The sequence below is a fragment of the Amphiprion ocellaris genome, chromosome 18 (genome assembly GCF_022539595.1).
Source record: "Amphiprion ocellaris isolate individual 3 ecotype Okinawa chromosome 18, ASM2253959v1, whole genome shotgun sequence".
NCBI lineage: Eukaryota > Metazoa > Chordata > Actinopteri > Pomacentridae > Amphiprion > Amphiprion ocellaris.
Genome location: NC_072783.1, coordinates 28,765,568 through 28,786,077, shown reverse-complemented (window position 1 = coordinate 28,786,077; position 20,510 = coordinate 28,765,568). Strand labels below are relative to the sequence as shown.

The 20,510-nt window shown below is 38.8% G+C and overlaps 1 protein-coding gene across 1 annotated transcript; it reads right to left on the bottom strand.

Moving 5' to 3' along the window:
* Nucleotides 1-1,930: 1,930 nt before the first annotated feature.
* Nucleotides 1,931-19,821, bottom strand: LOC111567301 (synaptic vesicle membrane protein VAT-1 homolog). Its single transcript, XM_023268310.3, has 6 exons — nt 19,206-19,821; nt 11,497-11,704; nt 7,130-7,300; nt 6,894-6,983; nt 5,722-5,960; nt 1,931-3,782 (listed from the first exon to the last, which is right to left on the bottom strand). Exons 1-6 carry the CDS (start codon nt 19,602-19,604, stop codon nt 3,591-3,593), a joined length of 1,299 nt encoding a protein of 432 aa, XP_023124078.2. The 5' UTR covers nt 19,605-19,821; the 3' UTR covers nt 1,931-3,590.
* Between the last annotated feature and the right edge of the window lie 689 nt (nt 19,822-20,510).

Genomic DNA, 20,510 nt, shown 5'->3' with positions numbered 1-20,510 from the left:
GCTCAGCACCGACACACAAGGTCTACACAAGTATGTATAAAGTATGTATAAAAATAAATTATGGCAGCATTGATAAATAAATGCATTAACACATCAAATCTTTTCCACTTATTGAGACACAAAAAGGGTTTGGAGCTTAACAATGCAGCTTCTTAGTAACAGGCATGATGAATGGTTATGAATTCTATGTGTTATATTGCAAATTAATTACAGTAGTTGCTGTGCATGTATTAAACATGATTAAGCACATTTGAATTGTTAAATATTTCACAGCTGAAATGTATTTTAAGAGCTATAATAATGTTTTAGAACCAGCAACAGAAAATAACTTTGAATGGCATAAACAATGGAAAATATCTGGGTTCTTAAGGCTTTTATTAAACAGATGTATTGTTTAATTTTGACATGTAAAACATCAGAGCAGAGGATAGGACAATCAATGTAGCATTTGATTCATCTTTTGTTGATGGAAAACTGCTTTTTCCATGATTTTGCACACTGGATAATGCCCGCTACATTACAGTTTGTTAAAAGGCAACACTATGGAGAGGTGACCACTAGATGTCCCTCACTGCATGTATGAATACTGGAATAGTGCATCAGTTTATGTGCAGTAAATTGTTCAAATGATGTTGGGAACACAACTCGACAACCATGTTTGATTATGAAGGCTACAGTTTGGCTGCAGTCAGTCACCTTTAATGTAAAAAGGCATTTTTAAGCCTTCGCAAAGAGGAACTGAAGTGCCAAGAAGCTCAGTATACTCCTTAATTCAACTCCTTTTCATTGAGAGGTTAAATTAAACTGTAGTTCTTAACATTTATTCATCATGCAAGCAAACAATGGGCTTGAAAGAGTCGAGCAACACCTCAGGAAAAGTCTGAAAGCCTCTCACATGCTTCCCACTGCAAGATGAACTTCCCACAATCACAGTGAGACTCCAGTTCCTGCTCAAAATCCACATCAGATCTTACTTTGTACGAGGAGAAGGAAACCTGGCCAAACTTAACAATACTTGTCCAAGTGGCCAAAAGCAGGAAAAAATGTCACCAATGTAAATACCATTAAACAGCATCTGTGAACCTTTGCCACAAGTGCTCTTTGGAAATCAAAACAAGTGGGGAGGGAGAGCGATGTGAGAGTTCAGAGAGACAGAAAGCAGCAGACAGAGGGTGGAGAGAGGAATGTGAGGAGCTGGGCTGATGTAAAAAACTCTTCCTCTTGTGCTTCGGTTGCATCTTCTGCGTCACAGCATTGAATTACACCCACAGCTGGGCAAAACATTTAAACTGCAGAGCCCAAACTGCACTCGTTAGGTCATCCGTTCAATGAAACCGATATGCAAGCGATGAAAAAAATGACTGTGGAGAAAATGGAAGTGATCAATCACTCTGATGGAGCTTCAAAAGGAATGTGCACAGAGCCCAGGAATACTGACAGCATAATAACAAGAGCATGATTAACACAAGCTGGACATGAAAGCAAGCTTTTCTCTGAACTTTTTAAGCTACTCCCTTAATATATAAAAGGAAAAACACAATTTGTAGCCCTGAAAACTTGCTGCTAATCGGTAAGTTTGATGAGGAATCGAGAAAGCAGCTTTGTATATCAGAAGAATGGAAAATGCTTTGCCAAACAGACTCAGATTAAGTGCAGCGTGACATTCTTTGCAGGAAAACCCAAGAGAGATTGCCAAGGCAGGGAAGTCCGCCTAATTGTTATTCACAGTTGGCACGACGGCCGTGGTGAAAGCTGGCTGTAAATGTGGTGCAAAAAAAGTGAGGAAAACACAGCAGTTAGAGCACAATAACACACTGACCTGGGATTTCCTTCAACAAAGAGAGTCTCAAGCTGTGGAGCAACACTGATCAGAGGAGAGCAGCACACACGAAAATCCATGAAAGTACACAAATAATCACTACTGGTGTAATTAGACTGAGGAAATGATTTAATTTGTATAATTATGGTTAATTCCCTCATTAAATGAATGATGTGTAACAGGAATATTACTCCGCCAGATTTCATATAGGATGCTGATTAACAAAGAACAGAAACAAACATGCAAGAAAATTATTTGTTTTTGACACATTTTATGAGATGTATGAGCGAAGCCTCTTAAAGGTTAAGTCTGTGATTTTGGATAGCTGACATTTAGCCAAATCTACCATCCATCTCACTCCCACTATTCACTCTTTACTCCCCATTTTCCTCCCATAGCGCTGAGCACCAGCTTGACTGTACACCGTGCTAGTGTTGAGCAGATCCATCCGACCCACTTTGTTTCTCATTTACAGACCCAGGGTTGTGTGCAAACACCAGAGTTTCTTCTCGTGCACAAACAGAATGGATAGCTAGAGAACTGTGAAGAGATATTTTCTGCACCTGGGTGCCGAAAATGACATAATTTTGCTGTTTTTCTTACAATTACCAATAAACACCTTCGAACGGCTCCCAAAATAATGAAGCAAATTTGGAAATTTAAGTGAGTTTAAACACAAAATATAGCAAGTACCAATCAATATGAGTCCTAATATGTAAACTTGCCAGGACTTCTGTCATGGAAGTGGTTCATTTTTTTATTCCCTGCAAAGGGGAGGTTTTTATTTCCTTCCCACTGTCACCAAGTGTTTGTGTAAAGGAAATTCAAAGGAAATTTTGGCTTTGTTGGGTTCTCTGTTTAAAACTTGTAAGGTCTTCACCTTACTTTGTTAAGTGCTATGAGACGACACGTGTTGGAAACTGGCAATGTATTAATAAAACTCACTTGTATTGAATAGGATGGCGGTTGCTTTAACCCTTTGATGTGCAGTGTGGGTCAGGAGATACCCATTTTCCATTGGATTTTGGTCACTTCTGACCCATGTTGCTCATCAAAGGGTTAAGAAACTATCAAGAACATCACAAAACAACACAAATGTTTTTAGGTGCTTCCCTTCTCACTTTCAATGATATTGAATACTTCTTTAAGTCTGTTTTTGGATAACAATATCACAAATAGCATTCTTTTTGTATGTTACAACATACTGCGTACATCTGGCACAATAAAAGCTGGGAAGTCTTCACAAAGCCAAGCTATGACATATGAAGTGATGCAGCTTCACTACTGGAGGATTTGGTGCGTCATAGAGGTCATAGTGACACACTGTAGTCTGCAGTCAGCTCAATCACACATGACTTTGCTTTGAGATCAGTTTGCAAAGCTGCCCAGTCGTTCTTTCTAAATGCAAAGTATAGTTTTATACACAGCAGCCCTGTCTTCTTGTTATTACAGATGTTAGAGCTGAAAGATTAAAAACTTCAAAGTTGCGCACCATCGCCACCAATTTTATCAACTGTCTGTAATCAGGATACAGTATTTCTCAGGTAATGTAAGAATATAGTGACCTTTTATTTTAAAAAAAACACGTGTTCCCAACAAAGACACTACACTATAGACATATTGCACAACAAACTTCATAAACATTTTAAAAATACTGACAAAGTCAAACAATACACGGCATCTTGCTTTACTTTTCATCTTTGTTTTTTTTTTGACAACTGGACAAAAGGGAAACTCACTGGAGAAATATCATTCAAACAAACACTCTTACTCAATCTTTTTCTGCTTTAACTTCCTCTGTGGCCTCCTCTTTCTTCTCGCTGACGGCAGCTTCGTTTTTTTCTGCATTTTCTCCCGCCTCAGCATTGGACTTTGGCTTCTCTTCCTCCTTCTTGGGTTCCGGGAGGAGGATGACTTTCCCGATGTTTTGGCGTTCGTGCATGCGCTTCATGGCATCGGTTACCTGAGAAAAGACACAAGAGCAGAAAAGATGTGCAAATTAGATGTTTTTCTTCTTGAAACAGGGGGCATCCATCATTTAAAGGCCTCCAAAAATGTATGCCAGAAAACTACTTTAACATCAAAAGTGTGAGACTGAACAAATAAACCTGCACCAGCACATTTTCAGCCATTAGTGGGCAGTTTTAAACCAGTAGCAAGTACAAAATTGACATATTATCTCCCTACTAAGTCATTACAGCTGACATTTCAGCTAATGCTTGTTCATTTAGACATTAAGCAAAGACGAAGCATCATTAGCATTGATTTAAGTTCATGTTTGTGTCCATCTGATAAGGGCAAGTCCACTTTCCTCAGTCTCTTTAAGCTCAGTAGCATCGGACTTTGTTGGTGCTCCACTGTGTTTATCAGCTGGTTTTGTCTGTGGTTTGGTGATGGGCAGGTAGATTCCAGCAGGTTTGTCAGAAAATAACTGCTAATGTGTTTGGAGGGGATGCAGATGAGAGTGAACCAAAAAAAATAAGACGCTGTTGGCCATAAAAACCAAAACAAAAAGCTGAAAGATATTACAATTCATATCAACAAACCACTCATCACTGCAAGGGAGCTTATTGACAGTACACACAATTGCTTTATCCATTATTAATATGAAAATTATGTAATTATAAATGATAAAATTACATCATTTGCATGCAAAGGACCAATAAAGTATCTAAAATAATGAATCAAGCAGCTTTAAATATTGTGTGACATTATATAGTTACTACCTTTGTGAAGGAGGTTGTGTTTTCATACAGTTTTTTGGTTTGTTTGTCTGTCTTTCAGCAGGATCATGCCAAAACCACCAGGCTGCTTTTAATGAAACTTGGTGGTGAGATGGAGAATGGGCAAAGGAAGAACCTATGAAATTTTGTTGTAGATTCAAATCAAAGCCCGGATCCAAGAATATTTAGTCTGTAGGAAGCTTTGGCAGAGTTCTGTAAGTGTCCTTCTAGGTATTTTAGCGTTCTGAGATGGCTGCCTATTTTTATTTTTGAGTTAGTCTGTAGTCTCTAATCTGGGTTTAAGAAATGCTTAGTGTTTAATATGTTCTGTTTCTTTAACAAATACAAAGAAAAAAAGCTTGACAATATATTTAACCATTCAAGAGATTGTTCTCTGTTGCTGTGGATACTTAACAACATTCTACTCAATGGAAGTGGGGATGCAGATGAATGAAAACGACGCTTATCTATACTGTATATCTCTGACTTATATCCTCTGTACTTCCTATTATTTCCTGCCTCTGCTTCCTGCTTGTAAAAGCAGTCAGGACTGTCGTGCATCACCCCCTTGTCTATTGTCAAAAGCAGCCAGAGAAACTCAAAACGCAGATATCCCCACTAGTAGAGATGCCACGGCAACAATTTAGACCGTCACCTAGCAACAGCTGTTGAGTACCATCTTATCTGACGGGGGGAAAGGAGGTTTGCTCGTCTGCTGCGTCACATGATTGATGGAGAATAGGAAAACACCAGGGGGACTTCCCTCCAATGGCATGAAATACTTTGAGGGGGCAGGTGAATATACATTTCAATACTTTTTTGTACTCAAACCTAAAAGAAATACACTTTTTTTTTCATTTTCTTGGTTAGATAAGAAGATCAATACCATTCTCACATCCTTATGACAACTATGAAGCTGTAGTCTGCGTAGCATCAAAAGAAGCCTTTAAAGTGCACCAATAAAATCATACATCATGTCTATTTTATTATGTTTTATTCCTTTTGAAGATAACCATTTTTCAGACACCTTTTCCCAGTTTATTGCCTTTAATCAATATTTCACCAAACAGTAAAGAGACAGAGAAGAACTTAGCAGACGTAGAAACCCGAACACTGCCATCATGAATGCTCAGAAAGAAGTAGCTATTTGACACATTTTATAAACACGATCAAACTAACCTCCTCAAAGTGATAGCGGGAGTCGATGTGGGGTTTGATCTTTCCCTGCCTGTAGAGCTCCAGCAGCTTCATCATAGTTCTGGAGAAGAGCTGCTCATCGGTGACGTAGCCCAGGTGGAAGCCGCACACGGCCTTGTTGGCCTGCATCAGTTTCAGGGTGTTGAGAGACAGCTGGTTATACCAGGTCTTTGCCATCGCCAGCAGGTTCTTCTTCTGGCCTGTCACACAATTAGCTGCCCCTAGAACAGACAATAGAAGAGAATAGGTTAAAAAAAAAAAAAAGACAGGAAGGAAATTCACAATAGCTACTGCATTGTTATCTTTTCAATATCTGCAAAAGCTGCGGAAGTTGTCACTCGATGGTAGAGAAGCGAAAACAACTGTGACGTTACTCGTTTTGTCAGGAGACATCCCAGAAGTGCTATCCATTGTGGCCAACTATAATACAATACACAACATAAAACAATCAATTGTTGTATCCGATGCAGAATTTCATATTCTCATATTATGTAAAGTCATGATGACATGAGATCACGTCTTTAGTTTAACTGTATTTTCAATCTGAGGCTGTCAAGTTCAGTTCAGAACAAAACCAGCCAGTTAAAGTGTGCACATGGGATTCCCAGCAAACATTTCGAAGTTGAGATTAATTTGAAACAACATGCAAACATGATGTCATCAGGAAGTTAAAAAATAAGGCCAAAATGAACCAACATCAGGCTGCAATGCCAACGTCTTAACAGGTTGTAGGTGCAACTTGCATGTCAGTTCAACCTGTTTCACAGGAGAGGTTATGGCATAAACCTGCCCACAACTCTGAGATTCATGAAATGCTTGCTGGTTAGTAACTCACTGACTACTGCTTCCTCAACTATTTTCCTCTAAATGGGGCTATAATTTACAAAATGAACATCATGCGTCATTGAATGAGACTTGAAACTAGCAACTGAGAACATAAAGTCAACTGGAAAATGTTTACTGATGTAAAACAAAGTGAAAAGTGGGATTGTTTTACTCATAGATTTCTATACAATTGGATTCCTTATTACAACCAAATGAGTCGCCCCCTCCTGGCTGTTAGAAATAATGCAGGTTTAAGTTTGCACCATGTTAAATACGCAGTCTATGGCTTGGACAAAAGCACTTTTCTGTTTCAAAATGTTGTGTCTTACCAAAGACTATCAGCATGCCCATAGGTTTCAACAAACTAAAGCCTTTTTGGGTGTCAGAACCACCAAGTGGGTCGAGGACAATATCCACTCCTGCAGAGAGGAAGAATAAAAAAGTGAAAAATTAGGAACAAAAGAAAAATACTCCTGACATTTTACATGAAAATATGAACTGGCCACTATTGTGCTCAGACTCTACACATGCAGTAGCAGAAGTTGCCAAGAAAGTCTTTTGTCACCCTTTGGGCTGATTTTGCGGATTTCCTCCACGTAGTCTTTGGTGCGGTAGTCGATAGGGTGAGTTACTCCCCCTTGGGCGATGGTCTCATGTTTGGAGGCCGATGCGGTGCCAAAAACAGTCACATCCTGCACAGTCTGACAGAGCTGGGTAGCAGCGATCCCCACACCACCTGCAGATGTGCAAACAGCAGCACAAATGCACATGAGAACAGCAGCAGCAGGTGTTTCACTTTGAGAAGAGGAGCTTTTTCAACCTCTGTGTGGTCCCTCTGAGAAACACTCCATCATCAAACAATCAAAGCAGATCAGCTTTAAGTGATGAGTCAGGACAGGGTTGATCTGAGAGAATCAATGAATAAAGACACTTCATGACTCACACACTCCTGACTTACAGAGCAGCTAATAAATTAAATAAATAATACACCTTTCCACTAATATTACCCTTTAAAGGGAGGTGCTGTGTGGTTTCTTGAAGCGCAACAAAGAAAAATCAACCACAATGTTGTTTATTGGTCATAATAAGAATAAAACTGTTTACAATGACTTATAATTTTGTTATCTAAATTCACGTTTCTTCTGGAACAACCTAAAAACACGAGAACAAACATTTCAATTTGTATTTCTATACTGTTCAATGTGTCACATAAAAGCTACAAACAGATGATTTAGAACAACTAAACAAACACTAAAACACGCATTCAAATTCTAATCTTTGAAATTTCCCATATCCTTTTGTAGAAAACTGCAATATAGACCCCAGAGGAGTATAGTTAAACACATATACAAGGATGAGCAGTTAATGTTTGTCTGCACACTAACTCAACAGAATCTACAGCTGTGACTTTCATAGGAGACAGACAGTGTTTTGATCCATTTTTACTCATCATTTGGGATAAAAATATCTCCTTATCGTGATATTTGTGCAACTGCAACATTTGTACTGGAAGAAAATTCTATGCTCAACACGCACACACAGTTGGAAACTGCAGATCTTTGTATCAAAAGCTAGTGGAGAATGAAAGGTGTCATCCTGCTGAATTTTGGGAAAATAAAATCAATATCTATAATTGTTGAAATGATGCATTTGCCTTAAAAACATGGGATATTTCACTCTGCATCATTTACAGTTGGGGAAAACTAGTACAAATACGAAGAGTGTATGCATCCAAATGAAGGAAAACTGGATTTGAAAGGGTTAAAATGTCCTGAACGGTAGATAAATCTTTAACAGCAGCGGGATCACAGTCAGTTTCATTTCTAGTAACAACTCTAGTGTCAGCCATGACACTACAATCAGCTCAATAGAGGCTGGAGATGTGATTTATTGATGGCTGAGTCCTCGAAAGCTGGAATAGAAGACGTGCTTTATGGTCTCTTCGGACCCGTGAAAGGCTTTTGAAAATGAAGGTCGCCTGGTTGTTCACCAGTAATCCCTCCTGCCCTCTGCTTCACCCGGCCCTCGTGTGGCTGATTCATACAGGTCAGCTGACAACCAGCCTCCCACTCAACACTGACGGTGGCCTTTGAGATGTGGGGATGCAGAAGAGCAACAGACCGTGAAGATGGAGGCTGAGACGGCGACATTAACCGACCTCCGTTCTTGGGACTCTGAGCGGTTGTCATGTACTGAACGATTAGACTTACTGAATAAACAAGCCAAAGCTAAAGATGACAAAAACAACACGATGAACTGTCACTTTTTGCAAAGGCAAAGGAGTCAATTTGAGCTCAAGGACGGTGAATACAAAATGTTCCAACAAAAGAACCAGAGCAGTAAATAATCCTTCTACCTGCTACAATCTGATGTGAATTTTAAGCAGTGAGAAATTAGGATTCTTTGTCATAACTCATGACTACATGCAGAATCTGGGTTTTATTTTGAAATCCGCAGCTCTTATCTGCCTGTTCCCACAATTTGGGATGTACGCTTTCCATCAACATTCCCAGCTTTCCCATGTTATCTATTATGCTCATAATTAACACAGTTTTAAAACTGAAATGGACCCTATGTTCTCTTTAAGATGCTTCACCGTCCATCTGAAAGGTTTTGTGACCATGACAGCTTCATGACAGGAAAATCTGAGTGCGTCTATCTACTACACATTCACAATAGTCACAATATAGCAGTGAAACAAGAATCGGTCAAGGATTTATTCCGATTTTTGTTTCTAAATAAGATTGTGGTGACTTCTTTAAACAAATAAAGAGATATGACATGCAGCAGCTGTTGTCAGAATGATCAAACTACAAGGTCCGTTTAGTAACTTTATGAAATGTTTGCAGAGGCTTCATCAGCTGATGGAGTTTTTAGTGAGCTGTGGATGTTTAATTCTGATTTTTGCTTTAAAATTCACTATTGCTTGTGGAAAAAGTTGTTCATGAAACAATCTTACAACATCTATTTAGTAGCTTTTCCGGTGCTTTTGATCATCCCACATTGTCTTCATCAGCAGACTAATTGCTTTATTCATGCAGTTTCAAACATTAAAACATTAAATCTCAACTCATATCATCATCTAGAAGTTGTTTGGAAAAAAGAGAAATTAAACGTCTAAAAATGCAAGACAACTGCTGGTGAAAACCATCAGATATGGGTTAAAATTCAAGAAAAGAAACTAACTGGATCTTGGGATGAGATTTGAGATTTTAGCCCAGAACGTCATATTTACTTGATGCAATACAATTAAAACTTCCTGTTCTCCAATTATTTTTATCCACCACAATCAAAGGAACGTTAGACATGATTTATCAGTTTGTGATATTTACTTTGCAAGGTAAACCATTTCAAATTCTAGTGTGTATGATTTGCTAAAACTTAGTGGCTAAAGATGCATTTCAGTGATTTCCATCCTACTGTGATTAGTATAACACTAATAAAGCCTTGGTTTAAACTCCTGGACACACTGGACTAAGTGAGACATATTTGCTCTTCCCTGTTTAAAATGTCAGGTGTTGCCTAAGCAACCGTGTTTGATAATGATCCAGTTTGCCATTTTATGAATAAGCCGTTATGAGACACACACACACACATCATGTTCACCCCTGACCTGTGCTCTCTCTGCTAATAATTTCTCAGCACAGTAATGCGGCTGCATTCAGAGAAGTGATTAGCGGCTGTCGCTGGTCGACTCCTCACATGTTGCCCTGGAGGCCGGAGGACATGTCTGATATATTTTACAGTGGACTCACTGGGGAGATTGTCTGTCCAGCTGTGCAACATCTGACGCCCCCAATCTGTTTCCAGGAGATTATTCATCATTCCTTTCTGAAAACTATTTTAATTTTTTATTATTATAAATGACACCAGGGCTGCAGTTGTGATTATTCTCATTATCAGGTAACCCAGACGTCCCCAAACCTTTCAGCCACTGAAACAAAATGACCAAATCAGAGGCTCTAAACCGTCATTATGCCCTGGAGGAGGCTGAATCACACAAACCAAACACAAGCACTAATAGGCTTAACACAACAAATGCAGACATATCGGCAAAACAAAAGAACACAACTATCTAAAGGGCAAAATATTCTTTTATCGTAATCTAATATAGGCTAGCTGCAGGAGAGATCAGTCAAATTATTCCCCGTGTAAACTGTATGAATGTTAAACATAGGAGCAGCAGACAAACATTACTGCTTATATTTTGGTAATATTCACTCATTATTTACTCAATAAGACAGATGAGCATTATGCTCCGTGCACAGCAAGTCCATCCTGGGTTTAATTTTGAAAAGATCATTTTTGTATTTATTGATTGATTTATTGATTTGTAGAAAATAATTTCCCAGAGTGGTACCAATCCTACTTTGGGAACCACTGAGCTAACTCATTGATATTTATCTGATGAACTGACTAATCATTTGGTAAAGAAAATGTAAGAAAAAAAGAAAAAATGCTTTCAATTTTCAGGTTTCAAAGAGACAAATATAACCAGCAACATTTATTTATTCATTTTACCTGATAAAATAAATAAATACATTTATTTAGTTACACCACATCTACCAAAGCAACTTTGTTTATCAGTTGCTAAATTACCAAAATGTCCGTTTTTTTTTTATGTTAATAGTCTACTTGATTAAATGGCACTGGTTCTGAAGCATAGGAATTTAAATTATACACCAAATAAATTTTCACAGTACTTGCTGTCCCACATTAATTCAACATGCAGAAGCCACAAATGTGAAAAGAGCAAACTTTTGGAGGAATTCCACTCTATGTAGGAATGTAGCACCTCATTATCACAGTGTCATGTTTTTAATTAACACGGACTAAAGTGAAGTATCAACTTGTCTGTCTGACATTGCTGATTTTATTTAGGTTAAAGTGGAAGATCTAAAATTATACACACAGCTTCTCAGTATGTCTTACCTGCTGCCATGTGTATGAGAACACTTTTCCCCGGCCTCAGATTGGCCAGCTCGAACAGCATCATGTATGCTGTCATGTAGTTAACAGGCAGAGCAGCGCCTTCCTCAAAGCTCATCTCGTCGGGCATGACGAAGGTACGCTCAGCGGGAACAACCACCAGCTCCTGCCACATCCCACTGCGACTCAACGCGATGACACGATCTCCCACCTGAAGGAGCAAAGAGGAAGGAAGAAAGACGATACAGAGCCGAGTTACAGAGCTGTTTCTATCCTAATGTCACATTCTTAAAATCATTATAACATACACTGTAACTAATGTTCCTTACAGTAAAATACCGGTCGCCATTATTTTACTGTATTTTTACAGTGTTACAATTGCAATTTAGTTAAAATGGCAATTACTGTTTATTAGATTACATCAGTCTATAGTTGAATATGAGGTTTTTAGTTCAATACTGTAGCTAGATTTACCACAAACTGCTTGTAAAGTGAAACATTTTCATTTTTTAAAACGTATAAATGGTGACTTGTGGACATTTACCATAAATAATAACGTGCGTTTCATCTCTACCATTGAGAATTGAGATCATCTAACATCTGTTTAACACTTAAAGATGTATTTAACACTAAAACACCTCAAAAACAAAGGATAAAGCAGGACCCAAGTTACATTTTGATGCATTGGAAATATGTACTTTAGTGACAAACTGTATTCTAATAGATCTAGTTTAGAAACCAAGGGAATAATAATTTAACTTAATGTAAAAAAAAAAAAGAAGTAAAAATAGCCTTTCTCAGGGCATCATTGTAAAGTTCTCAATATTTTTTAGCTGTCGTTCTGAACAGCGATTTGTAAACTGTGCAAAAATTAGTATTCCTTTAACCCTGTCACTTTTTACAGTAGCCTGTTGTTAATGGTCGACCGGCTACTGTAAAAGAATCACATTTACAATATTTAACCTTGCTTTTAAAAAACAGTACAGTACTGTTTGAAAGTGGCTTTATTTAAATGTAATTTATTACTAATTTTAAAAGGCAAACTCACTCAGATGACTAAAAGGAGGTGTCCAGCCACATAGACCAGCTGTGACTCTTCTGTCCTCTCTCCAGCACAGTGATGGTAACAGGAAGTTTGTTTGCGGCGTTTGAAACTATCAGAAAAACTAGGACTACTGCCTTGTAGTTGAATGTTTCCGCCAAGCAGTAAAGCTGCAGTTTATATCCATGTCAAGAAGACTTGAAAGGAATTTAAGCAGTGGGCAAGTCGAGATTAGTGTCACCAAGTCTGTATCCAAACAAAAGAGAAATATGCTCACAATCTCCCTTCTGTTCCTGATTTATGGCGTTAAATAAAGACCAGAAACTTTTTTTTTGCAGATCATTATAACATCACAGTGAAGCTGAGCTTTAACTTATTGGATTTAAAATGTTATCATTGTGCATATTACAGATTTGTATTTAATTTTTAAATAAGTTGCGTATCAATTTTTGAGTTATGAAAACGTGTCCTGGGAAGTCACCTCAACGTTCGGCCACCAAATTATAGAGTTTATTGCTCAGTCCAAGAGAACATTTGGACCAAATTTAAAGAAATTTATTCCACGTGTTCAAGAAACTTTGCAAAAATGGGATATACATGCATTCAGACAACATAATAAATTGAAATTAGCACCAATAATCAGCAATAAACACAAAACACACCTGATGCTAATGAGAATGTCTGGCTGAAAATTTCCAGAGTTCATGATAAAGTCATTAGGATCAAGTGTCTGGGAATCAGAAATGCCTGCATTTGATTTTGTACCTGTGTGTCTTTTGATGCTGAAATATTGTATTGGCCTACTCTGATGGTGCTTAAAGTTAATGAGAAACACTGAAATGTGTGCTTCCAGAGAAAAGTAGCTCTACACAGTCCACGAGTGTCACTGTGAACAGCTAGTTATTCTTATTCTAATTATAAAGTAGAAAATCCATTGTATTGTGAAGGAAGAACTAAAAATTTGGGTGATTATAACCAAATATGTCTGCTTGGCTAAATACCCCCCGATAAGTTGGAATGCTGTGTTCTTGTAATCTGGATGAACTGACCCTTGAAAGCATTAAGAACAGGTGTGCAAATACAGGACAGAAGAGCGAATGAATCTTTTATCAGCTCAATTTGTACTCGTCATTAGGCACTGAAGCCGTTTTCTTTTCTCCTACACTTCCGTTGGCAGCAAACAGCAAATTGAGGTCAGGAGAGCAGGAAGTCATCTGATGTATCTGAGCTGTTGAACGACACGAGGGCCTTTAATTACACCACTGCTCTGCTCTGTCCAGAACTAACAGGAGATACTGACATATTTGGACATTAACAGGCCTAATTCATTAGGAGTACTGAAATCAGGGCTGCAACTAACAATTCAGATTATCTTTACCACTTAATCTACAAAAAAAATCAACTGAAACTTATCGATCTTTTAGCCTAAAAAAGGAGAAGAGATTATAGAAAGGTGTCATCTTCGGATATTTCACAATATAAATGATTCTTGTCATATATAATAGAGCAATCATTTGTCGCCATATATTTGAAATCTTTGCTTGACAAGCATTGAAATGATAATTAAATTACCAAAAGCAGCAGCGGATTCATATCCGATCAAATTCTAAATAACTTTTTCTTTGAGATCTAATGGAATAATTCATGCAGGATTGCTTAAACTGCATAATCAGAATGAAATATTGTTCATAAAGGCGACTCTGTTGTGAATTTCCTTCAGTTTACGCCTAAATGATTTCAGTCTGTTTGGCTTTTCTTTCTCTCTGTATCACTGCTTTGTCAGAAACGACAAACTTGTTCCTGACTGAGCCTTGGAAACCTGATAAACAAACCAAAAACATGCATTTTGAACAAGGTGACGTAAATCCTGCTGCGTGCGTTTCTGTTCAAATGAGCTGCGACAAGTGGGGGCTTGTGGGAAACGTTGTCCGTGCTCACTGAGCCGCTCGGTTCCACAGAAACTTGTAGTTCTAAATGTATCACCGGTGTTGTGAACTGGCTAAAAACAGCGAAGGGCACAGGAAAGAAGCCTGATCTGATCACGAACGCTGCACTGCTTCCTGTTAATGCAGCTTCAAGACCTCCAGGCCACACCCACTTCCTGCAGCACACAACTCATGACAATAAACAGATGACACGCACACAAATATTCACATACACACAACTACAGCACTGACACACAAACACGCTGGTCAGATGACTCCACCTGCTGTAATTAGTTCCTTGCTTGCACTTCCACCTCTGATAACACGCTGCTTTTTGGGGTCGACTGGATTTCTCAACTCTTGGACTTGTGAAACACTTCACTGGATGAACTCAAAAATGCACGATAGTCAGTTTAAAAAAAGGCTGAGCTCAGTTCCTGGACAGCTGACATGAAGTGAAGTAACTGAAGAGATGTTTGAAATGTTTATTTGAATTAGTCTGCAAAACTTTTGCCAAAAAGACAAATATGACGCCGAATTTTCCTGCCGTTTCTACCAATGCATGAAAATACACAGCGTAATACGTGTCACTGCATGCCAACCGCTCTGTGCACATATTTAATTATAACTGTCAACCGACAAGACAAACACCCCTGAGTAGCGGAGAGAAGAGAGAAAGCATCTTCAACCACAGTAAACATGTTGTTTGTGTGTTTTACGACTCTCAGACATACAGCGATGAAGAGAGAACTTTGATCTAAATGCAAATGCCAATACAAGAGCATAAAAATACCCCAACACATGCAAAAATTCTCCATTAAAATTCTGCAAAATCAATTTTAAAGGGTCCCGTTAGGTGAAAATCTATTTTTATTTGTGGTTTGTGGTTGTTATAAACTTGGAGATGTAAAATAAAACCTGTTAAGATTTTGCTGTGAATTCTGTGATTTTCCTTGTAAAATGATAGAAAGATAGAAATGAGAGAAAGCTAGAGATGACTGACAGTTTCAAAGATGTCTGTGTTGGCTCTGAGCAGTCAATCACTGACACAGAGAGAGTCTTCTTCCTGAAGGGGGCGTGGACAGCAACAGCTCAACCGTATTTAAAGCTACAGACACTGAAACAGCCTGTTTGGAACAGGATTAAAACCAGGAGTTAAGCAGTCACGGTAGCATGAAGCATCATTTTGAGTTTGGCTAAGAGTCAGGTCCCCCCCCAAAGGGTCACAAAAGAAAATTGAGGAGTGATTGCAAATGGTACAATATTACACATTAGCTCTCTGAGGCTCAAACATTTATTTCAAATGTCTCAGACGGAAATTGGTCTCACTTGATTATTCTGTGCTGTATTTTGCAACAGATTTTGTTTTGGGTAAAATATCCATTTGCAAAATTACGACTGCCATGGGAACGTAGGAATATTGCCGACTGAATTGCAGTGAAGTTTAAGGTAGAAGACAGAAATACTTAAGTGAAGTACAGTTATTGCAATATTGCATCTGAGTACAATAATCTGGTAATTTATAGAGTTCATTTCCGGCACTGCAGCTGCACGATCTTTAAATTCTCAAACTTTCAAAGACATCTGCTTTACAGTGAAAAGCTCTTCTCATCGCATGACATTAAGTTGACTGAAGACTTCATTTGTCAAGCACTTGGAATATTTCTCCCTTTTCCAGCCATCTTGGAGCAGTTTAACAACAAAATCGCTGCTCCCAACTTCCAGAGATATCAATCAGGCTATGAAGCATAATTACAGACTGCCAGGTTCTAGAAACGCGATAAAATAATGTTGGATGTGGAATCTGGCTGTAAAGAGATTCAACATAACACATGTAGTCTGTCAGCTTCCCCAGTGTCTTGCGAAACAGCCACACCCTTCATCTGGAGAAGCTTCGCTGCAGCTCTGCTCGGCCTGATTAAAACAGGATCACCCCCTCTCTCTCTCTCTCTGAAAACACTCTGGCATCCCTTCATGTTATTGTCTGCTGCTTTCATGTCTCCACACTGCGGCTCCACCCGGATTCTTACGCTGACCCTAACCAACCAAGCTTGAATCTTAACCTCAGCGTTTCCAAATTTTTACACCCAATCTCCATCATTCTAATGCACGTACATGTGACATTCTCGGCCTGTTAGGATTTCACTCTGCTTCCTGCATGTGGTGTTTTGTGGCGTCTCGTGTTTCGCTGTGTCCCTCAGAATAAAGAGGTGCTGGAACTGCCTCTGTAGGTTCCTGCTCTGTGAAAACGGAGAGGAGGATGGAGGCAGCAGTGAGAGGAGGAGTGTCGTGAGCAGCGGAGGGCGAGGGAAATTCCAAGCTGACAGTGAAGCGCAGGGAGGAAGGAGATTTACAGATACACACATGTGAACCATAATGTGAAGCTATTATGCAATATATTGTATAAATACAGACAAAATAATGACATGTCTGATGGAAAGAGACCCGATAACTGACTCCAAAGCCTGTTAATGGTACAGATGTTTTTCCACTGTCTGTAGTATCTCACCAAGACCCAAAGTTGGAAGAAGTACTCAGATCTAAGTAAAAGTACCACTGCTAAGTGGATAAATATTATGTTTCATGTAAAATTCATACATTTAAATATTTCCTGAAGTGAAAGTACAAAAGTATTGGCATCAAAATGTATTTAAAGTGTAAAAGCACACACATAATTGGAAAGAATAGCATATTTGTATACTGTTTATACTGCTCATATCACTATTTATCTTTACCTGTAGATTTAGAGCAGGGGGATCAAACATGTGGCCCGCAGGCCAAAAGTGGACCACCAGAGGGTCCAATCCGGCCCACGGGACGACTTTGTAAAGTGTAAAAAGTCCAGACAAGACATTAACTGCAAATTGTAAATTTGTAAAACTATAAATTTAAAATAATTTCTAGACCATGACATGATAATCTATTATATTACATCATAATTTATCTGTTGATTACGTTTTGAAATATTATACAAAATCTGCAAAGCAACAAAAGTTTTCCAGTGAATGTAGTGGAGTAAGAACGTACCATATTTGCCTGTAAAGTAGCAGAAAATGGAAATATTCCAATGAAGCACAAGTAGCTCAAAACTGTACTTAAGTGCAGTATTTGAGTAAATGTACTTTGTTACTTCCCACCACTTCTTCCTATAAGGTCTTCTTCACTCTACAGGTTAAGTTTAGTGCTAATTATGATGATCATGTAAATGCATCAGCACCTTAAAGGCAAAATTACAACTGCTTTTAAAGTTTGCAAATGCAAATGCAAAACAACATCAGTAATTTTTTTGTGTGTGTTTTTTTTCTGCCTGGATCAGAAATGACACATACAACCCAAGTAAGCTGCAGAATCCAAATATTTAGACGCTTGTTAAAGGATTCTGGAGATACAATCATGTATATATGTTTTTTGGCACAGCTGTGTGACTCAAGCATAATACATTAAAGCTCACTGAGTGTTTTATTTCTCTTCTTGAACTAATGCCGATCCTACAACAAGATTCACTCTATTGAAGTAAGACAACATCCAGAAACATTTAGATGAAGATAAGAGCCAGACGTTCCTCCTACACTTCTGCCTGGAAGTCATCTGTTGCTGAGATTTACATAGAAAACCGTAATAACGCGCCTCCTGAACCCAGCGACGCAGCTTTTAAGTCCTCAGTCAGATGTGAGATGTGTTTTCCATCTTCCATATGCATGAGCGGCTCCAGAAAAGGACAAGTGGTGAGAATTCTGCTGCTTTGATTCTGCAAGCAAACAAACTTCTGAACCACCAAGTTTAAAGTACTGAAGCCTTTTTGCAAAAGCTGGTGACGTACAGCCATGAAGGTTACCTGCTATGAGTCACTTTGGCTTTATCCTTGATATGCTGCTGTAAAAATAAATGCTGTGCACATAAGCAGCAGACACTTTGGTGTTTGGAGCGAAACCACAGCGTGCAGGCAGAATTCAAATGCAGCAAAATCTGCAGCTGATGGATTTTAAGTCACTCATAGCCACAACTGACAATTTTGCACATTAGTGCCGGTCAGAAGTCATGATTTCCAACGAAAAACAAACTTAATACCCTCAAATCGGTGGAAATGTGGTGCATAAATGCTCCCTACCTTTTCATCAAAGCTCATAAATTATAAGTCAACAAGCATTCAGTGCAATAAATGTACTCTTGTGCAGGGGAGAAGAATGTAGAAACACTTCAAGGACACACTGTGAACCAAACACTCACTTTTTATGACACAATGAGGGAATCTTCAGGAAAAGAGCTTCTTTCCTTGCAGCCTTTCAAATCTAGACACATTAACTGACCAGGATGATGAAGGTTTTTCATTATATTCACATGCTTTTTTCATTGTGCATATAAAGCATGTTGCATTGACACAAACTTTGGTGGTCAGTGGCACACAAAGGAACACAAATATCCATTTCAAATGCATGTCTTCTGAAGAAATTGCACCTTAAAAGCACGTTTTAACCGTTTTCCAGTGGCTGGAGCTAAAGTAAAAGGAGGATAAAAGGGGATCTGGTTTACAATTTATAGGTTTTCTTGATTTTCGACATAGATTTTACTTTAAAACTAAGGAAATTAAAGACAGAAATGGTTTGGTGAGGTATTAGGAGAAGATTACGCAAAGATTACGCACCAAAAACGAGAACCCTTTGGTTATTATAAAGACACATTTCAGGTCTCATTGCTTCGGTGGTGTTCTGTGGGAGTGTGGGAGCCTTCAGCAGGCCTTTACTCACTTTCCTGTCCTTCACATCCTCTCCGACCGCTTCGATGACCCCGGAGCCCTCCATTCCCATCGTGACGGGCGGGGCGGGCAGCAGCTCGTACAGCCCCTGTCTGCCCAGCAGCTCGGCGAAGTTCAGCCCGCACGCCTTGACGCGCACCAGCACCTCTCCAGCCTTCGGTTGCGGTTTGCCCTGCGTCTTCACCTGCAGCTTCACTTTGTCGTAGCCTCCGTGCCCGATGAGCACCAGAGCGCGGCAGGTCAGCGGCTTCTCCTCCGCCGCTGCGCCGCTCCCGGAGTCTCCCTGCGGGGCTTCAGCAGCAGCAGCAGCCGCCGCCGACGGTGGAGGCTCGTCGGGCGTCTTCTCCTGCTCAGGTTGTTGCTGCTGAGTTGGAGCCTCTTCACCAGACATGATGACACTTGTGACGTGCGCCTTCAGTGGTTTTTAGTGTAGATCACTAGTTCTGCCTGTTCGGGCGTCTCTTTTATTTTATTTTTTAATAAAACACACTGAAAACTGTAGGAGTCGCTTCGTTGCAGATGTTTCTGCTCATTAAAGATGTTTCCTCTCTGCAGACAGTCGAGGCTTTTGGAAAATGAGCGTCTTGTGTGGTTTCCTGTGTGTGCGCTCAACAAGTGAGTGGTTTAGAGACAGACGCACTTAGAACAACACTTCCGCTTTTGGTTTTCCACAATAAAACACCTAAACAATTCAGCATTTCGTTCTTTTCTGGCCTCTGACTCAAACGCCATTAGATTTGTCAAATCATGCCACATTTCAGCTTCAGTTTTATTATAATGATGTAATTCACGCAATTGTTGCTACTTTAGCTACTTTCACATTATTTATTTGTGACGGTAACAAACTCACCCCCTAAAATACACACAATAGTTTAAAGCATTACAAAAACATCATGTTGTTTGACAATAATACCTAAAAAAAAAGGTCAAGAAAATCAAACACAAAGCAAAAAAAAGAAAAAAAAAAAAAAGAAGCAAAAACTAAAATAAAAGCCAAAAGTTGAGAAAACTATTTGTTAGGGGTAAATCAAGATAAGACGCCCCCCTCGAGAATAATATCTTCTTTCTTTAAAAATTTTAAGGGGTTATTAAGTCATGACAGAATACAACCGCATCATTTTGATCAATGCCAACTCTATATTTAAGACACTTTATTTTCAAATTTTGATGCTGCTCTGACTTTAACTGCAACAAAAATATTAGATAATTTCTTAAGATTTTGCAATATTATTATTATTTTACAAATCTTATTTACTTTTATTTCTTTTTGTAGCCTAAATTACCTCAGATGAGCATC